The 19,162-nt window shown below is 35.9% G+C and overlaps 1 protein-coding gene and 1 pseudogene across 4 annotated transcripts in view; both read left to right on the forward strand.

Annotated features, from left to right (window-relative positions):
- LOC139936944 (cytoplasmic dynein 2 intermediate chain 1-like) overlaps nt 1-19,162 on the forward strand; it is a 70,680-nt gene that overhangs the window by 24,030 nt on the left and 27,488 nt on the right. For all 4 annotated transcript variants that reach the window (XM_071931796.1, XM_071931793.1, XM_071931798.1 and 1 more), the window contains exons 7-17: nt 422-487; nt 1,140-1,217; nt 4,013-4,037; nt 4,581-4,810; nt 5,637-5,748; nt 6,527-6,621; nt 8,801-8,927; nt 9,045-9,121; nt 10,803-10,873; nt 13,643-13,718; nt 16,503-16,728. In XM_071931796.1, the coding sequence (XP_071787897.1) occupies nt 422-487; nt 1,140-1,217; nt 4,013-4,037; nt 4,581-4,810; nt 5,637-5,748; nt 6,527-6,621; nt 8,801-8,927; nt 9,045-9,121; nt 10,803-10,873; nt 13,643-13,718; nt 16,503-16,728 (1,183 nt within the window). The remainder of the gene's footprint in view (nt 1-421; nt 488-1,139; nt 1,218-4,012; nt 4,038-4,580; nt 4,811-5,636; nt 5,749-6,526; nt 6,622-8,800; nt 8,928-9,044; nt 9,122-10,802; nt 10,874-13,642; nt 13,719-16,502; nt 16,729-19,162) is intronic.
- On the forward strand, nt 15,560-16,290 carry LOC139937214 (uncharacterized; annotated as a pseudogene).

Genomic DNA, 19,162 nt, shown 5'->3' on the forward strand with positions numbered 1-19,162 from the left:
GTGGTAAAAAGTTGTATCAATGTCACTAATGTCCTACGTTGGCAAATAACCACTTGAAAAAGGGCATTTTGGGGGGCATTTTTACTGCTGGACCCATATTCAGACCCCTGCCAAGTACCCATCAAAGGCGTGGTTGGTATATATCCTTATATCAGGTCACACACATGCACCACGTTCATAACCAAATTTATGTAATATAAAAGCAATCAGACATTTCACTTGGGTCATGTGGGTACTGGAGGGTCTCAAAAAAGGTTGAAAAGTCATCACACAGGTCCGTTTTAAAAGACACGCACCATATTATACAAATGACCTGTGCAACTTATGACACTATGGGATACCAGATACCAGATACCCTTTAACTTTGTAGCTATGTATCTTATCTTCATATCTTATGAGATATTATTTTGATCTTCCCCAGGACTTTGATGATAATGATTCTGAAGAAGTGAATCATGACATTGACTACAAAAACAAGAAAGATGAGGTAGGAAACAAAATTGCTCTTGCTATTATGATTTCATTATTAAAGCTATTAAGTTGTATGTAGAATTAGTACCCTTTGGCAAATTTGGTAAAATAATGAAACATGAATAGGTTTATACCCTATTCATCATTTTGCTGTTTTACTAATACACATTAGGGTTGTGCATCTTTATGTTTATTAGCGTTCCAGTGATTCTAATCCAAGTTGACCAAGGTGCAGGGTATGCTTGAGTTTTGGTGACAGCTCTTTGTTTTCTGTAATGCTACACCTACAAACTTGTTCAGATTGTCACAAATTCCTAGTGGGGAGACACTGTGCATTAGTGTTGTTGGTGTACAAAGCAAAGTATTACATCTTGGCGATTAAAAAAATACACATTCCTGACCAACAAAAGGGCTCTCAATTATTCTGCTTAATGAATGGCTAGACTGACATATTTTAAATAAAATAAAATCCAATGCAATTTAAATTGCAAATTAAATTCCAACTGTTAGTTACATTCTGCAAAGGGCTTTCAAAGAAACATTACGGACAATTTAAACTACTGTTTTACTATAGGCTATGCCTTTGTCATGTGTGTGTGTGTGAAAGTCACTCATCAAAGTATTTTAGTTATGTCAACATAAACATCTTTTTGTTTTTAATACCACAGGAATTGTCTGAGGTAGCAGCCTTGAGAAGGGCTATGGAAAAAGAAAACAATGCCATATTACGTCAAAGCTGGGAAGTGGTAAGCATTTGGATGTTTACATATATTATGGATGAAATTCTTTCCGACCTTGAAGATTCAGTCTTTTTGTTTTCAGTTCTGTCTTTCTTAGTTCTCTGTCTTTTGCAAAATGACTTGTGAAGTGGCGGGCGAGTCATTTCTTTCCTTAACTTATCCGTCAGGAGAGTCAAAAGAGTGTTCCCTGGAAATATAGTTTATGTTATGGCATCTTCTTTATTATTGTATGTGGACCATTTATAAGTCTTAAATTCGGACCCTGATATTTTCATAAAATAAAACTATTTTGTTTATTTATACATTGTAATAAACTAAGAGGTACCTAGCAAGATATTATGCACAATTTTGACAGCCCAGGCCTTTCAAATAAATCAAGGTAGAAGATTTTGAGTTCCTTATGTTAGCATTTTTGACAGACCTCAACAACCTGTTAGATAATTGAGGTATTTAAATGGTAAAAATTTCATATTTGCAGGGCATTTATTTAACTTTTGAAAGCGCAGGTGGTGGGGGATGTTGACAAATAATTAAACAGCAAAAGACAATCAAAGTCCGACAATTTAAAAAAAAATTGGTAATTTTCCGTGCGTCTTTTTTTTCCGTCAAAAATATCAACAATAAGAAACACGTAAGTTACATTTTTTTAAAGACATTCAATAAGTTTGAAAAAAATACCAAGAAAACACGTTTAAATAATAGTTATTTTGTGACAATGATTGCGGAAAAAATACATGGTCAACTTTCAGAGTAATCAGTTTTTCAAATCTCCAGCGATGTTATTTTTCCTTGTCTGTCATTTACTTCCGCGCGACGTTCATGAAATTTCCGTTGGCCTGTAAGATGGACTTTGACACGAGATGGAACGCGCGATCAGCACATGTGCATTTTCTACGTCTTCTCCTACTCTTTGGAACAAACTCCCCCGCAACATCAAAGACGCTAAAACTCTGGATAAATTCAAACGCCTTCTCAAAACTCACTTGTTAAACTCCAACTAGTTTTGTCTGTTTTTTCTTTCTGACTTTGTGCAGCGCATTGGGACTCCGTGTGTAATGCGCTTTAAAAGAACGGTTTATTATTATTATTATTATTATTTTTTATGTTTTTCTGCGCAATCTTATACTCGGGCAAAATAATTCTGTCAAGAAAATGACATCGGCATTTACTGCCGTTCGACAATCCATCGGACAGCTCCAGACGAAAAACCAAAACGTCTTTCAGATGATTTACAACGGAAATACTTTCTTCAGAACGCTAGTTTTTGGAAACTAAATCAACTTCCGTTCAGGTACGTTTGATGTGGATTGCGCGAAGGTAATAAAGTCTGGAACGTCATTTTGCAATTAAGTCTGTCTATTTTCGGGAACGTCATGCAAATCTGTCATTTTTTGGCGATCGTCACTTAAAATCTGTCAAAAATTACAGTCAAAACTGACGATTTTTACTAAAAAAAAAAAAAATGTGGACGCTCGACAAAGTTTTTATTTTTGATAGATATTAGGTATGAGAGGCTGCAATAATCAGAGAAATTACAGTAGTCTTGTGCCAGAAAAAAAATAATTACAGACAATATTTGACTTGTATTTCTGTCAACCTTTTGCCCTCATCTGTCAGGCTTATATTTTCTGTGTTTGGTGTTTTGTTGATTTTTTACTGATTTTATTTGAAAGTACATCTGTTGGGCCTCATTAAAACAATGAATGTTCCTTGTGACTTATTACTTGAGCTTGTTTTGAATTGAATATAAATAACCACAGGTTTCACTGCTGCAGACTCTACATTTTTAAAAGGGATCACCACACAATTAAAATTAACTGAACTATCCTTATATGATTATTTTAATAAACCTTAATATGTATACAATTATTTGAAATATCTGAAAAGGTCAAAAACAATTTTTTGAAAAATTACATTTGAGGTTGTAAAATGGTCCATATTTCAAAGAAGATGCCTTATGCTTTGTTCACCTCCTGCGACAAACACGTTTCAGTGTTTTTCATTTTTTCAGAATCTCATACCTGATATATTTAGTTATTGATATTTACATCAACATATCTTTAAAACAGCAGAGATAGGATGATTTCGTTAGAACAAAAGGGGATACATAAAACAAACAGAGCATTCATTTGCTCTCCTGCCCACATTCTCTGATTATGTTCAGGCAAGAGTCTAGCTTGTTGATTTTTGATTGTTTCACTCTAATATTTTCCTTTTGGTTTTTTCTTGTGTTGAATCAGTTCACCATAGACTTGGCAAGTCTGGCCCGTATTTCAACTTCTGGGACAATTGTGGTCCAAGTCATATAGTGTTTAAATTTGGGAAGATTGTTTCGTCAATTATTCTAGTTTAAGGTAGTTTCAAACTATGACCATGAAGATTATATATGTTGTTGGGAATGTAATACCAAGTAATAAACAATATCAAAGAAAAATCAATTTGACAATATAACAAAAGAAGAAACGAAGAAAAACTGACCTCAGCTTCTGGTTACTTGCGAAAAAATTAAGGATTTATGCCCACCTTCGATCATGAAACTTACGTAGATGCTTGTTTTGGTCAACCCTGGCAGTGTAAATCCTGCCCTGTTAATGATTGATTAAATGCTTTAACCCATCAGTAAGCTAATGCCTAATGTAATTAATATAATAAAATAGATGTTATTCAGAACTATCTCTAAGCTCTTATGTTGTCTGTGCAGATGCGATTATGGCCAAATGGATCAAACTTTTTGTAAAGATGTTTTACGTTCTTAAATAATGCCCTTTGACAACTAATGTTTCTAAAATATTTGTTCTCAGACATCTACCTCATCGAAGTCAAGTGGTAAGTTTTTGAAATCAAGAAATGTACATGTAATTGTTAGTTGGTGCTTTTGTTATTGGACAATAAAAGTGGATCACATTGATCTTACCCAAATAATTTTGCTATTAAAATTATGTTGACAACGACATTAATTGAATATTGTAAAGCTTGTTTTATTAAGGTGCTGTTATTTCTAGTAAGCATGACCCAACCATATGGAGAAATTTTGCTTCATCCATAAGTTTAGTTTTTTGTAGTTTATGGCCAGCCATGAAAATTATATATGTTGTTGGAAACTGAACACTTTTTAATAAAAAAAAATGTGAAAGTAAAATCAATTAAAAAAAATAACGAGGAAAACTGGCGAATTAATTTCTGCACCGAACACCTTGTTTTTATTTCCAAAAATTGTTTATGTCTTGTTTAGTTTATGTTGTGTTATTAAAATCTAATTGTTCTCATACCAGCTTCTTTATAGAACCATGTTTATAAACCACAGATAACTCACATTAAGCACTTGATGCTTTCCTTTATGTTTATTATATGTATGGTTTATGTTTGTAGTACCATCAAGCAGACCTGCCAAAACTAAGTCAAGACAGACATTCATCAACTTCACTGCAGCTAGACAGAGGCAGATTAACTCAAAACTATCTAAGAAGACAATGCAGCGTGGCTTTGAGCTTATGAATCTCATTGAATTGGATGTCTCTGCTTTCAGTCTTTTGGAAATGACTCCAGTGAAAGTGTATGAGCTGTATATTAAAGCTTATGGACGGTCAAACACTAAACAAGTGAGAATTTGTTTCTTCTTGATAATTTTTGCTTAGTTTTGATAAATTCAATGTTTAACGGTCTTCTTGTTTTATTCCCCTCCCCCGCTCGCTCGTGAAAATAGGAAAAAATATACATTTAGCGCATCTGCGTCCCATATCCAACTCTGGCCTCATTGGATATGGGAGGCAGAAGCGCTATATTTTTTTGTATTCCACTCAGGCTTGTGTGATAACTTATAGTATTGTTTTTCTTTTCACTGACCTCCAAAATATACAAGCAAAATGTTATAAAATCCATACAAACTGCTTTGAAAACCTTAAAGGTCTGAGTAGACAATTCTACCCAGAAAATATCTCACTGTGCAAACTTTTTAATTATTATTAATGTTTTTAGGTATGTTTTAACAAATACGCTTGAACTCTTGCAAAAGACATCAAATTCCTTATGGATATTAGTCTCAAAATAGTTGGTTACCATTGATTTTGATTTGTGTTCATTTGGATGTTATATACATGTAGGAATGAGAATTTCAATCAGTATGTTACTCAGACAATTTAACAAAACAGTTTGATTCTTAAAGTCTTGTGTTTAAATAGATAAAAATTTAAAATTTGATGACAGGTCTCTTATGCTTTTCTTTTCATTAAGGAAGCCGCCAAATTTTGCAAATTTATTTGGAAAAAATAACCTTTAAAAATTAAGGTCTTGATGTTTAAATGAAATATTTTAGGAATAAAAAACATAAATGTTTAGCTTGGATTTTAAGATTTCTGGCCAAAAAAATGACAGGTTTGAGTTTGCAGACATATACTTTTCTGAGTCTTGATATGTTCTTCTGTGCAGGCTTTTGTTCAGTGTCATGATGATGTATTGGATCGAGATATTCAGACTGAGGCTATTGAGACAACAGATGTATGGACTCAGTACCCAAGTGTAGGAACTTCCACAGTTAATGGTAATTGAGTTGAGTTGTTTAATGTTTCAAAGTTTTGGTAAGTGGTGTAAGGAACACATCGATGATGCCACAACTATGTTGTTTAATTTTTATCCTGAATGAAAAGTAACTTGATTTTTGGGGTTGAACAAAGAATTGACTAGAGTGGGATTCGAACCAACGACCTCCGGATTGACGTGCTGGTGCTCTACCAACTGAGCTATCTAGCCCTAAAAGACAGTTCAATATTTCTGGAAACGGAGAAGTCAATCCTTTGTGCTTCATTACAATGTTAGAATTGTCTTTACGTGGTTAAGCTATTATTTTATTTTAACAACAATATTCTTGAACAAAAATTTGTATACTTGCAATTGTAATTTTGTTTACTCTGGTCAGAACTGGTCAATACCAAAGTCCCCAAAAGTACCAGCTGCTAAAATAAAAGATTGTACTGCCTCTAGCTACCAGGCAGTCTTGGTGGTGTAGTGGTGAAGGTGCTGTCGCACCATGACCTTTAGCCAGCGTATGCCGACGTATGAATAAGTTATGGGTAAGTTTTGTATAAGTAAAGAGCACGCTAAAATACGCTGGTATACGTCGTCGCAAGGCGAGGTCGTTGAGAAATTTTGTGCATGCATACAAGTTTTCGACGTACTGTGTACATGAACATGTTTATACCAGCATGTGACTCATAAATTTCGCAAGTTGTTTTTCAGAATTATCAAATTGAATCCTATGAAAGAGGCATTTCTTTTACAAGTTGTTTTAAAGTAAAAAAGGTTATTTTTTTTCTCCTCAGAATACCCTGAAGACTTTGCAGAACATGATGATGATAATGCTCTCTTAAAAGTTCATTCACTCAGACTTGCTCAGTTCATAGAAAATGCTGGTCAGGTCAGTTTATTATTATGTTTCTATTTTATTCAGTTTTATTGTGAGTGATGTCATGAAGCAATATCTTGTCATCTTTTCTATAGATGCAGATGTTGATACTTGTTTAACTGAATCATAATTAAGGTCCACAGCTTTGGTCAAGTTTTGTTGAATGGTATACCATGCAACTTAAAGGATTTGGGTACTTTTTCAAAATGTCCATAGATTTACATTAAACTTACAGGGTTTGAAGATAATGATAGTGGAAAGCTTCCCTTCAAAAATTACTTACTGAGGTGCTGTAGTTTTTGAGAAATGAGTAAAACAATGTCATGAAAATACGTTTGTAATTGATTAAAATAATTTTCGTCTCATGAGACGAAAATTGTTTTCTTAACATTATTGTACTAATTTCCCCAAAACTACAGCACCTCCGCACGTAATATTTTCAGGGAAGCTTTCTACTATCATTATCTTCAAACTGTGTAAGTTTAGTGTAAATTTGTGGACATTGTGTTTTCTGTCCTACAAAAGTTACATAGACCCTTTAAATTAAAACTTTTTTTAAATAAGATTATACCAAGACCAAAGGTGACATAAAGCATCTAGATAAGCCAGAAAAGTTTAACCATTGTCATTTGTCATGAAATTTAATCAGTTATACTTAACTATCTGACCATTTAAAGACACTGGACACCTTTGGTAATTGTCAAAGACCTGTCTTCTCACTTAGTGTATCTCAACATATGCACAAAACAACAAACCTGTGAAAATTTGAACTCAATTGGTTGTCAAAGTTGCGAGATAATAATAGAAGAAAAAACACCCTTTTCACTCAAAGTTGTGTGCTTTCGATTCTTGATTTCAGGACCTCAGAATCTAATTCTGAGGTCGAAAATCAAATTTAACTAGACATGATTGCATTTGTGCACAAATGCAGAGCTGTTTCATTAATAACTGAATTCGAAATTCTATTGACACCAAAGCAGTTATGACCAATCCAGCCTATTTAAACAAACAATTTGGATTATACCATGTTCAGATAGCAATTTATGTGTTAAAGGTGCAAACATGAAAATTATCAAAAAAAAATCATGTGATGACGTCATCATGACGTCACTTCAGAATTTACATGAACTTGCCAGTATCTAACAATCTACAAAGTTTCAACATAATCGCATCATTACTTCGAGAGTTATACGACTTCGAAAAGTGCACCTTTAATGCCATGTCACGTGACCTCTGGTGACGTCATCGATCTGAAACTTCACACATATGATGCCTGCCTGACAGTAAACGTGTAAAATTTAAAGTGATTACAAAGAACTTCACCACAGGCATCTTCAAAAAGTCAATTTTGAAGAATTTTCAACCTGCAGCTAGAGGGCGCTATTGCAATTTGTGACGTCATCAATATTTTTTTTGAACTGCCCACCCTCACGTCCTTGAAAAGCAACTTCATAATTTTTACCACTTTTAAATTACAGGGCACCTCCGTTTTTGGCCAGTTTCGACCAGAAGTAGAGGTCATGTGAGGTCACGCACACGAAACAAAATGAAGACCTAATTTATCCCTACCCAACGGTCTCTTTTGGCTGATTTGATATAGATTTTCAAACATTTAATATAAAACACCTTAAAGATGACGTCACGTGACCGGTGATGATGTCATCATGACATCATTGCTTTAGGATCATTAATGCACCATAACCTTCCATCCCTGAAAGTTTCATTGGAATTGCTCTTTAGGAACTATGCAAACAATCGCATCTACTGAACATGACAAATAAAATTTTAAAAAATTATAAAACAAAATTTAATAAAAACAACAGCTGTTTTGCTGCGATCTGCTACGAAACAGCTAAATATTTCAGTGAAAAATTACTTTTCACGAAAACTACGTTCTTCAGAGGGAGTCGTTACTCACAATGTTTTATACTATCAACAGCTCTTCATTACTTGTTATCAAGTAAGTTTTTATGGCAACAATTATTTTGAGTAACTAACAATAGTGTTCAGTGCTTTTAAACAAAATTTAAACGCAGTGTATAATAGATGATAAGTTTGCATCGGGATAAAGAAATAGATTTTGTTTTTTACCCATACACCGATTTGTATTAGCACTGTATACTCAGCACTTTCCCGAACTCAGTGTGTTAAATTTATATTGTTTAAGGTGTTTTCGTTTGATGTGTATTAGGTGATGAATGCTATCATTGAGGAAACTGCCAGTGATTACAGTAAGAGTGATATTACAATGAATCAGCGTAGTATTCTATTCAGTCAGGGCTACAACCGACTTCAATCAGATTTACCCTTTCTCAGAGGTAGTTATTTTCTTTCAATTAGTCAACAATTTTGTTATTTTTTAACTGTAATATTATTTTTTGTTGGTACTCATAGGTTGGAATTTAAGTAGCTTTTTTGTATTTTTTTGTGTGAAGGTCGCCATGTGACACATGCTCAGTTCCACCCAGTTCAGACCAATCTGTTAATGACAGTGTATTCCATGCCAAATATGGTGAGTACTGACTTTGGGCTCATTTCTTAATGTTTTAATTTGGGGTTTGATACTTGAGATTCTTCAGTTTAAGGAGAGCAATTTTTGTGTCTTTATAATTCATTGCAATATGCCACAAATCATGCTTACAATTTGTGATTTTGATGATCAACTATTTTGCAGCTTCAACTTTCAATTCTTAAAAAAAAAGGTGGGGAAAAGGAGAAAAAACACAAAACCCCCAAACCTCAAAATAATGTAGATACAAATTTATGGCTTAATTATTCTCATCATATTTGCAAATTGGCTCCTGATAAGACTTTGAATAAAACTAGACATTAAGAGTTTTTCTTGACAAGCTCTAGGTGTTCGGTTTATAAGGGCCTGGTGTAAAAAACAAAAATATTGCACCTTGGTTTGTTCTCAAGATTTGTAATAAATGATTAAAATTGCAATTTTTTTCAAAACAGCATGATGACGTAAGCTTCCTAATCTTGGGCAGGTGTATTTGTCTGTGCATGGTCAAATTTTTACTCATACACGGCGTATTATGATGCCTAGATCGAAGCCAAATACATGTATATGTAAATATGTAAAGAAACAAGTTTTTATGTTCCACATCCCCAGGTTTGTCTTCAGTGATAAGTTTTTGAAAGAAATGCTGGCTCTTTGTGGTGATTGACAACACACTTACAGCGAAAAACTGCAAAAATAGCGCTACTCGCGAACAAGTTATTGTCTTTGGCCAAGTAGAATTCAATTTAGTTGTTCTACATGCATACAAAATGTCCCTTGAACCACCTTCACCAACGCCAGTGATCCTCACCCATGGGCCCTTTGTTGGTGTTAATTAACAGAAATTGTGAACAACAGAGAAACAATTATGTTGTTTCTCTGTTCTTTTGTGATTCAAGTTATTTTCATGATAGCATTTATCACTGTTTCCAAATACTTCCATTAGAAACACGAAGCTGGCAAGGTGGTGGGACTTCTGACCACCCCCTCCCCCTGCCTCTTGATTTTAACTTTTCTTCCTTTTTTGTATATTTTCTGCTCAAGTATTGATCATTTGGAGAAATGCTACCAAAAGTTGTCAATACTTGTGTGTGTAAAGACTTAAGGCTGGTTAATACTCAATGCGACTGCGTTCACGCACCCGACATATTTTGTACATCACCAAAATAAAAAATAGATACCCATTAAATTTGCATTTGCTCGTGGAAACACACACGTCAACTTGTGTTAACACATTCGTTCGTTGCAAGGATCTTTCCATAAAAAAATTGTCATCCATCAAAATCTCTATCGCAAAGTTTTCCGATTTCCTTCCTTGAAGTTACTGCCATTTGTTCATTTTGGTATTCTTTTGAGCTTGTGTTACACAGATCTGGGAAAAGGCGCATTGTTTTCAATTTTTCTGATCAGGTTCTTGCCATCATTCACTGATATTACGTCTACACATCCGAAAAATGTTTAAAATATTCAATTCGTCCGACTACGCATCTGATTAGTGTGTACGACCTAATTTTCATATTGACAAAATTTGTACGCATTTGCATAAACCGATTACGCACTGCGCTTCCATTTATGCACTGCGGACTTTAAAAAACGAGTGCGCACTTGTACGCAGCGAGTATGAACCGGCCTTTACCCTTATAGTTTTCAGGTCTGTATCATAATTTTCTCATTTTGTAACATGTAGCTTGATGAAACTTTCTCTGATCAAACAATTGTTTGTGTTTGGAATGTCCAGGATTCATACAAACCATTTCGGTAAGTTCTAATACATATTTATTTCCACACTTGCCACCACATTGACAAGAAATATTTAATAAAAGGACAGATTTGCCTAAGAGGGCTGCAGGGATACATAATGTAAGAAAGAGATTTAACGTAAAATTAAGCATAACAGATTTTACTATGATGATAAGATACACTATTTAATAGCACAATCACTTTTAATGCCCACTCTCCAGTAGGTGCATGGTTGAGCCATGGAATGGTTGAGCTGATTTCGCGTCACAAACAGCGTTAAAAAAAAGCATTCATAAGTTGACTCAGACGGTACCATCGCAGCATGAACTCCACACACGCGTGATATGATAGCAGCGAATTCACACGCGTTTACGTTCATATTATTTTAGTTAACACCAATCTCATCTCTACGATCCTATTATACCATCTCACTCTGGATTTGCCTGCTATTACGTCAGTATTGGTATCTGCAACTGAGTGACACGCAATGGAGTGCAAGGCACCTTATACCGCATACATGTACATTCTACAGTTGCTTTGTAGAAATGGGTTCCGCAGCTTTTCCAACGCTTTACGTGTGGGTATGCTGCTTGCTTCGAATCACGATGGTTCCCCAAGCCTTCCTGTCCCCCATTGCCGACTTGAAACCTGCTGATTTAAGTCCCGTGTCCGTTTTGGGAATGTCAGTGTAAGTTATTGCCAGTCTACCAGGTTTCCTCCACCCATGCTTAGGGGTCCACAGAACAATAATTGGACACTGGTTCGTCTTTGCTCCTGTAGCAGTGGCAGGCAAAATGCATCCTTCTCTGTCTGATTTCTGTTGATAGCTTGGGTAGGTTCCCATATAAGACTTTGTTGGTCATATGTTGACTCCAGTGGATATTGAAAGCTGTTCTTAATAGCCTTGTGTAGCACCCATTGATCTGTTTTTCCAGTTTTGTAGTAAGAGTCCAGCCCCCGATTTCACGAAGCGCTGCGACGCGTCGCAAGTGCAAGTTGCGACCAGTTACACGTCGGAAGTTGCGAACTCGTCGCAGCCGCTACGTGTCTTAAAGGTCTGCGACGCATCGCAAAACCCTGCGATGCGTCGCTACTTGCGATGAGTTTCGTGAAATCGGGGGCATGCCTCACAGCTGTATAACAGCACGGACTCTATGTGGCCCAATCCAGTTTATTCTGTTATGTACTACTACTAGTCATAGGAAAGTCTAATAAATTCCTATATACAGCCAGTATACAGTACGTGTATGCCTTCCCTCTTTTCTGTTATCTTGAAAATCTTTACCCATCGGCCCGCTCAGGTAGCACCCATCAATTAACTGTTACACTGAGTATGCAGCGGCAACATTGGCACCTTTTTTTACTGCAAGCATTGAATTGCACGTCGTTCGTTCAGTTGTAGAGTTTGTTTGAAACATCAGAATTTTTTGGGGAATTCAATGTTTGCATCTCTTGGGTGTTTTAATATATTGCAGTTTATAAATCGATGGTTTTTTGTTTGCTGGAAAGCTGGAGAATATTCTCATATTTAATTGCTTCTATTATCTGTAAAACAGCATAGCTAAGCAACAATAGTTGTGACGATCGCTGTTACGTACGTTACCCTTCAGGAAGTTCCGCTAGATTCAATAACTGGTTCATGTTGTTTCTTTTCTAATCTCATCTCGGTTTTAAAACAAGTTGCCGTTTTCTCCTTATTTAACCTCCCTGAATTTATTTTTCCATACACAAATTTCTTGCCCATCCAGTGGCAATACATAATAGCACTGTCTTTCGTTGCTGGTTTTTCCCCAAAGATTGTTTTCAACTTTTACCTGTGTCCTAGTCTTAAGTTGTTATGTTAGTGTGATTATCAATCATTTTTTTCTTCTACCTATAATATTTTTAACTGCTATGTAAACATGCAAAACAAATACTAAGAAAAATATATAATTATCATGATCAGTTAGTTTAAATTAAGCAAGCAACTAATTAATATGGTAAATCACTCTTAACATTTTGATTGGTTGCAAATACTTGTGAATTATGATTTTACATTAATCAATTGACTTGTTTAAAATAAACACAAAATTACAAAATATTATCAGCTTCTTGACCGAATAATAATTCACTGCAACTTTGCAGGGGCGACTTTGTTGAGGGTGAGCTTGCTAGGGGCAAGATGACCAGCTCCAATTAAAAATCTACTTTTAGATATCTTTCCGATCATATTTCATATCAAAATCACAACAAAACTTTTTAAACCACAAAACTGCCCAAATTGCCTAATCCAAGGCAACGTGTCCCTACATGTAAATGCTCGCAGTTTGTCAATACAGTTGTAAAAACCGTTTAAAAATATCACCTTTGCGAAAAGCTTGCTTTTTTTTACTTGCATGTGTATGCATAATATTATAATAATTGAAGTGGCCTTGGCCTCGGACACTGTGGCCTCAAGTGCTGTGACTCGGTCTTTGCCTCGACCTCCAAGGTCATGGACTCCACTACAACACTTGGTAAAGAGAGCAGTTCCAAGCTCCTAAATTAAGCGTTTTTCAAAACTAAATTGTCATCAATTAAAGCTACAGATTATAGTTTCAAGATATCACACAATGCTAAGATAACAAATAACTTGTGGGGACGATGTGGAATTTCTCAAATCTTCATTTGTCAGAGAGATTTTTATTCTCAAACCTCTTTATACTGCTCAAATCTCATTGGCTCAACACATGAAACTTGCAAGAGTTTTTTGTTGTTTTTTTGTTGTTTTTACACACCCTTGGCACTACTGTTTGTTTTGTATTTCAGAATCTTGACATGTAAGTCTGAGGTGAAGACCTGCTGCTTTAGCCCTATCAAAACAGCATTTGCATTTGCAGGAACAGTAAGTGTTTGTATGCTGATTATTATTGAAACCATATTAATTTGTTGTCCTAAGGAAATAAACAAAATTTAATCATTTAATTTCCATGCAAACAAATTGTGTCAAAATTCCTTTTTATAAGAAAACGGGGTCAAACTGGGATTGTGTTGAGCAACTTTTGTTTCACGCTTTAAAACACCACTCTGATTTTGTGATAAATAATAAATTTTGAATTAATATAATTTGACACCTGATAAATTTAGCATGGCATCACGTTTGAATTTACGATAAGGTGTTGGATTTTGGTAATTCAACCAAAGAGCTGAGATTATGACTTTCTAACAGTTTTGCAGTTTAACTTTTAATTTGGACCACCAGACAAGGTCAAATTGTGGTCATATTTTTTGTTGGGCTGTGTTTCAGATGACACGTACATTGCAAAAATTCATGGAGTTATAGGTTTTTTTTAATACAAAATGGTTATTACCATTGCAACTTCTTTATCCTCTACAAGTTATCATTAAAGGACGATTTTCAAGCGGTTTACAAGCATCAGAAATATTTTCGTGGACAATTTTCATTCATTCAGGAAAAAAACTTTAGAAAAACGAATCGAAAAATAGTTCTTTGCCTCATGCATGTTGTTTTTTATTATTACTTCACGAATTGTACAAATTTATTTAATGTTTAGGAAAATATTTTAATGAATTAAGCCATTTTGAGATATGGTGAACACGAAACTATGTAGTCCCCAGAAGTCTCTGCCTTTAGAGACCCCATCCAAACCGAACAATCTGCTTGAATCATTCGCAAAGCCAACAAAGCTTTACTCCCAAGCCAAATTGCCTCAATCCGATGTTGTCTAGCCCAGACAGACCAACACATATCAGAATGCAAAGCTAGTCTCCGCACGACTATGCAAACCATTGATTATGATAAAATTTCTGCCCTCAAGGAAAAGTCAATATCATACAAGAATGTCTCAACCCGGAAGAACCTTATTTGTAAATTCAAGTGCCTCCAAACTAAAGCCAACAAGGTATGAACGAACCCTAATAGCAAGGGTTGCCACGTAATGGGACAAACAATCAGGGAATTAAACATAAATCAGTTGTAAACCTCAGTCAACCCCAGTTATCTGAAACTGAAACAAATGTCTTTTTGCCACTACCTCGAACAAGATGCCAGTTGAGGAGTTCATCCAATTAATTGAACCCTCTATCCAAAAGCTGGAGAAACAAAAGGCAGACGATATCCGTATTCAGATTCATGAGGTCTTGAAACACTCTAAACCTTCTAAATCCAATCTATCGAAACGAGAATTCCAGGCTATAAATGACCTTCAAAGTATCCTTGACACAGATACCTATGCCCGCCTAAAGAAGAACCCGATACCATCAAGTGAAAGGAAGCTTGCTGCCAAGCTCCTCTCAAAACTGTAGCACTGCCATACCCACTCTATTGTACAGACATCTCTTTTCACTAACGTACCGACCGATGAAGCATGCCAAATAACCAAAGCGGTACTAGAACAAGATGAAACTCTAACCGATCGAACCAGCCTAACGCCAGACCAGATTCATGATCTATTAATGACGTGCTTGAAGTCCACATACTTCCAATGGAGAGATGAGTATTACAGACAGGCTTTGGGAACTCCCATGGGGTCTCCTATTTCCCCAGTCTTAGCGAACATTTTCATGGAAGATTTTGAACAGAAAGCACTGAGTATCGCTCGACTCAAACCCAAGCTTTGGCTCAGATATGTGGATGACACGTTCATCATTTGGTCACATGGATTAGAAAACCTTGAGACTTCCTTTAGTCACATTAACCGCCAGCATCCGAACATTCAGTTCACCATGGAAACTGAGACATTTGATTCATTACCTTTCCTTGATGTACTCATTTCCAAGAAGACTGATGGTTCTCTTGCACACTCCATGTACAGAAAACCCACCCATACAGACCGCTACCTCAACGCTCGGTCATTCCATCTTCCTTCTGTGAAAGCCTCAGTGAACCGGACCCTACTTCAAAGGGCACACATTATGTGACATTTACCTAATGAACTGGAGCACCTTATAACACAGTGCCAAAAGAGAATGGGTATAGACCGAACAAAGGAGAGTCCATTTCCAAACACAACTCTCAGTCTGCACAATCCAAAGATACATGTATGCCCATTGCGGTCCTTCCGTACATTGGTCATACCTCACACAAAATTCAACGGATCCTCCGTGAAGCGGAAATTAAGGTCTACTACCGAACTCACAACAAGTTGGAAACAAAGTTACACACTAACATAGACAAGCATGACTCTAGCAGTCAGGCAGGGGTCTATCGAATTCCTTGTACTTGTGGTAAAGTGTACACTGGCGAGACCTGTAGAGACCTAACTACCAGGCTAAAAGAACATAAAGCACACGGCCGCAGAGGGGAAAATGACAAATCTGCCATTGTCAAACACTCCACCGATTTAGACCATGTCATAGATTGGGATCAGGCTCGAATCATAGCACCTGAGAGACATTGGTATTCAAGGCGTATAAGTAGTAGTCCAGTCTATTTTCTATACCATCTGCCCTGGTAATAGTTAAAAAGCAGGACAGTTCTTTTCAGAATTGAGAATTCTCCCGAACCTCCGATTATCTACTCCGCGGCAATAGAATAAAGCAAGACAGTTCTTTAAGAACAAACTCTACCTGGCAAGTAGATACACACATGGTGTTACCGCAAACCAAATATACATTGATACCTCACCATGCAATGCCTCAAATCCTATATATCTTTACCTTATTACAGGCAGATGGAGCTATCTTAATTTGGGATTTACGTGAGCCATCTAGTATGCATCATAGGATCCAAAATGATGGCATTCAGTTGTGTGTACGAGTACCAACTTACAGTACTAATGGAGTGCATAAAGATGAGGGGCACCAGTGTGCAGTGGTCACAGTGCAACCATTGACAACATCTGATGATAGTCTAAAAGCATCCGCTCGCAATGCAGATTCAGCCAAATACAGTGGTATGCAAATTTATCTTTTCAACAAAAACTTGTTGAAAAATGGTTTTCAGGATCCTGACATTTTCACAGGCCATTTGCCGCTTTTTTAGTACATTTATGTTTGCATGTAACATTTTGGAAACACAGATTTTAAGGATTTATAAGGCATTTGGGAAACTCATTATTTTTGTTTACCTTTCTTGTGGTTTTAAATTGCCATTTCTGTATTTTTTTTTATATATTTTTTTAAAATATTGTTTATCTTAGTGGTAAGTGTCTTGAGGCCTAGCATAAGGCGCTATATAAATACTCTTTCATTTTACTATAATGTCGAGGATCTCGGATAAGGTATCTCGGAAACATGGAATTCAAAGAATAGGTATCTTAGAAACTAGATGCGATAACGTAACCCTCCTCCCGACGGCGTAGCCGGAAGGTTACGAAGCATGCTCGAATGTTAAGGGCCAAATGGTCAAACACGTACATATTTGACAGCTAGACAACAGATTTGCTCTATTTTTACCACTTTCTAAACTTTCTAAAATCATGGCACAAATTCTATGAACACGAACTTAATCCTCAATGTCTAATGAATAACACTCTAAACACCATTTAGAAGATATTTTGAGGAAAAGGCCAAAAACTTACCTGATCCCGGAGCGAAACAGTCACAAATGTCCCAGGTTGATATGTCGCATCGCCATTTGTGACTTCCTGAAATGTTCAACGCTTTATTTTTTGGTCACCAAGCAATGAACCGCAGGTACCAGCCAATTGAATTGACGACCTGCCGAGCCGCGGCCAATTTGGACTAAACCATTCTGTAAAAAGGGTGTTATAAGCAGTGCGTGTGCGCTGTCCGTTTACTATGCCCGCCGTTCACTCATAAAGCGCGCACACACTGCCGCACTGCCTTGTAGCACCCCTTTTACAGAATGGTTAAGTCCAACTCGGCATTTCGTCAATTCAATTGGCTGGTACCTGCGGTTCAGCGCTTGGTGACCAAAAAATAAAGCGTTGAACATAGCGCGAAGTCACAAAATGGCGATAGACAGGTTCAAAATAGAACATGGGAAATTTGTGACTGTTTCGCTCCGGGATCTGGTAAGTTTTTGTCCTTTTTCTTAACATGTGTTCTCAATTGTGTTTTTGAGTGTTATTCATTAGACATTGAGGATTAAGTTTGTGTTCCTAGAATTTGTGTCATGATTTTAGAAAGTGGTAAAAATTGAGCAAATCTGCTGACTAGACCATTTTGGCTAATATGTTACGGAGACTGTATCCTTGTGGTACTGAAACAACACTGCCCAAAACACCACATTTATGCTCCTTCAAATTTCACTCTTGTTACAAATAGTTCAGGTTTTAAAGGACATTTTAGTTTATGTAGTCTAATATTGTTGATTTGGTATTTGTATTTCATTAAGAGTTGGCCATTGTTATCGAAACAGCCACTCTTGTCTTTTATGCATTGGTTTCACAACAGCTTAGTGCAAGGAGGCATATTTGTCTCAGTGTATGTCATCCTTTGCAGCATCCACATTGACTGGGAAGTCAATTGTTTTTGTTTTTGTTGACAACTGAAACCCTATACTATAACATGTACATGTACATGTACAGAGTCATCTTAATCAAAAACCCTACACTATCACATTACAAAGAAGTTCACTGGGTAAATTTTTACGATTAGGTTCATTTTTAATTTAATTTAATTTTCATTTTGTGGGGTTTGAATTTAAAGACTTGTCTTGAAGTTGTTTTTAAAAGTTTGAAAATTATGTTGTTTTTCCTAATAAAATTATGCTGGAAAAGCAAAGTAAGAGTCTGGTGTACTTAACCAAAATTATAACAGTCTTTTGACTTATACCTTTTTGTTTCCGAACCAATTTACCACAGTTTGTATTCCAAACTATGGTTGCTAACCTTTTATGAATGATTAGGAACCGTTGCTTGGAATCGTCCTAGCTGACAAATACAAAAAAAAGAGTCTAGTATACTTGTGAATTGAGCGGTAATAATACAGATAAATAGATAGATTTGTTTACCATTGTTCTTCACACCCAGCTGAACAGAGAGGGTGGATTGTTGTTATATCAATGGAGGGGATACATATTTTGTTGTCATTTGTTTCTGAATCTAATCAACTTCTTGTGTGAAAGTTGTCTGTGTTTGTACAAACACGACTAACTATGCGTTCTGCAAACAAACAAACACCCAATCTGGAATTTATTTGTTAAATTGTTAGCCTAGAAAAGTTAGATAAGTTTGTTAACTCTGTAGCATGCTTTTTAAAACGGGGAGAGTTGTAAACGAATAATTACCTGCTTCAAAATCCTTTAAAATCATTTTTTTTTTACTGGTAATATAATTTCAAGCCATGAGTGTGAACACTACAAATTTACCTGTTCAAAAACAGGGACCACTGAAAAATTGATATACAATACAATTTACTATA

This window comes from Asterias amurensis, chromosome 5 (genome assembly GCF_032118995.1).
Source record: "Asterias amurensis chromosome 5, ASM3211899v1".
Classification (NCBI taxonomy): domain Eukaryota; kingdom Metazoa; phylum Echinodermata; class Asteroidea; order Forcipulatida; family Asteriidae; genus Asterias; species Asterias amurensis.